Below are 2,500 nucleotides of genomic sequence, written 5' to 3'. Positions count from 1 at the left end.
ATGTATCTAAACTAACCTGTCTGCAACTGTGAATGTTAAACAGCTCCGTAGCGTACGCGTGCATAAAAAAATTAGCTGAGCAAAGTGCAAGGTGTGAATCAAACTTAGAAACGAGAGGAAACGCAAAATAATATGTTTTCTGACGAACAGAAGACTAATACCTTGTTGTTTCAATTTTCTGTTTCATTGCTTGAATCATCGCATTCAAGCGCCTGAGTTCTGTTTCCATTTCTTTCCTATCAAAAAGGAAAACAACAAGGAAAAGACTGTAGATGAAGTATTGAAAACTTTTCCTTTCTATACACCATAAAGTACTCTTACGTTGAGCTTTCTCTTCGTTTGCTGGAACCAAAGCAATTAAAACTTCTTACGAATCGTACAATTCCCATAATTGCAAAACTAAGAATAATAACTTAAACACTGAGAAAACCTCTCCGCGGACCTCTAAAACTAGCTTTTCGCGTTAAACGTCAATGCTTATTGTGATGTCGCCGCGCCGTCAAAGGACCAATAGGAAATCAGAAGCGGTCAAGGTCCATGGACCAATCAGAAATCAGTTTGTATTTCTTGCGCGTGCAAGCTGCGCGTGCAAGCAACTAACTTTGAATATTACACGACACCACAATAATTCAACAATTAACTGCATATTAACGTGATTCCTCAGAAAAAAAAGTTGCCGAACGATTTTCTTGAAACTTTCCCCGAATGTTCCCTTCTAATCTCTGTTTTGAAAACTACAATAAAAAAGATATGTCACCGCGCTTGCTTAAGAGATATAATGGGCCAATCTGTCGGCCAATCTTACCCCATTGATGCCTGTACCGATACTAATTACTAATCACGCGCGTTACTTCATCGGCTCCGGGTACATTTTGCGGTAGCTAAAAGGGAGGATTTTTAACTTACCATTTGAAAAAACACCCGGATAGGTAGAAAGTCTAGAGCATATGGAACACTGTCTTATATAGTGTATGGAAAAATCACTCAACTTAGAACGACGTCGACTCAAAACGTTTCTCGAGTCGTTGTTTTCAAGATCATAATTTACATCCCTGGGTAACCTGGGTAAGGGGCTTTGTGTACGTTTTTAGCTTTATATAACTCTTTTCCTTCCGATAATTTTTTTAAAATTTGTTGTCTTAAAGGGCATAATTTGTACGCCAAAGTTATGAAATAAAAAATATAGGTAACTGTGGTGCTCGTTTAAGAGTAAAACCCAATAGTACCTGTCTATCTCGATTATCGTAGATCGAAACAACAAAATTCGCCATGTTCTCGGAATGCGCGCGCTTATTCGCAAAGAATTATGGTCATTCAGCATGTATGATCGACTTACGCCATATTTACAATGTTACAAATTTGACCAATTTGTAAATATTGACACACCGTTTGCGCAGTACAGGATGCTCAGTGCAATACTGAGGAATCAGCTTAAGTTCGTCGTTAGAACCAATTATAACAAACTCGGCAGAGTTGAATAGATACTTTTGTCTATTCATTGATTCTAATGCCGTTTCACAGTCTACCTTCACGCACCAAGAGAGGAAATGGGTGATATATTTCCAATAAAACGCAGAGCACTTCCCATTAGCGTTAAGACAAGCAAGGCGCTGTTACACTGCATTTTTTCTTGCAACTTGGCTCGTAATTTTATTGCCATAAAAGTTCTCTCATTGCGAAAAAAGTTGCTTGATGGGTGTTAGCCAAGGCAACGTTTCTTGCAATTTGTCTCGTTTTCGTTGATCACATGAAGTTAACTACAGGAACATTTTAATTGGCTGGTGTCGCAAAAACCGCTGTGACACAAGTTGCAGGATGTTACATTGCGCTTGAAAAATCGTTGCAGAGTTGCGTGAAGCATTGAGGAAAGTAGAACTTAACTTTACTTCCGCAACGATTTCAATTTCTGCAACCTGTCTCGCATCGTTTTTGGCCGTTGGGCAGTGTTTGGACAGACAAGTTGCACGAAAAATTGCAGTGTAACAGCGCCGTAGAGCCGCAGCATGAATTCAACTCGATCTTTGGGGTTGGTAGTGAGGTATTTAGGTATTTTATTTATCCACGTTACACGGATTAGTTCAAGACTACTTCAACCGCACTCGTGCTAAATACAAATTAAGAGTGATTAAATAGAAACACCTACAAAAATCAAGCTACTGATAAATAGAACAAAATAGGTACACGGTAATACAATAAATAATGATACATTTAATCAAATAACATATACTGTATGTAAGATCTAAGCCCACCTATTTTCTTTATTATTGTTCCGCAAGGTCATGTCCTTTTGTCCTTACTGCCTTATTTAGCATTTCTTGCAGCTTCTTCGTTGGCGTCTCTTGTTTCTATTTCTCAAAGCTTTTTGCACTAGTTTATCTTATATCGACATTTACACCCTTACTTTTCTCGTTTTTGCACAATTTAGTCTCGTAGTACACGTATATAAACTTAAGTTATTTCATCAGTCAAGTCTCCCTTTTTGCTCTCGAAGTCGCGCTAC

The 2,500-nt window shown here is 38.3% G+C and overlaps 1 protein-coding gene across 2 annotated transcripts in view; it reads right to left on the bottom strand.

The window, feature by feature from the left end:
* The window catches only part of LOC138030226 (uncharacterized), a 39,157-nt gene that overhangs the window by 1,835 nt on the left and 34,822 nt on the right, over positions 1-2,500 (bottom strand). For both annotated transcript variants that reach the window (XM_068878123.1, XM_068878116.1), the window contains one exon: positions 162-236. In XM_068878123.1, the coding sequence (XP_068734224.1) occupies positions 162-229 (68 nt within the window). In that variant the 5' untranslated portion in view covers positions 230-236. The remainder of the gene's footprint in view (positions 1-161; positions 237-2,500) is intronic.

This window comes from Montipora capricornis, chromosome 2 (genome assembly GCF_036669925.1).
Source record: "Montipora capricornis isolate CH-2021 chromosome 2, ASM3666992v2, whole genome shotgun sequence".
Lineage (NCBI taxonomy): Eukaryota > Metazoa > Cnidaria > Anthozoa > Scleractinia > Acroporidae > Montipora > Montipora capricornis.
The sequence above is the reverse complement of the archived record's forward strand: the minus strand, read 5'-3'. Positions and strand labels throughout refer to the sequence as shown.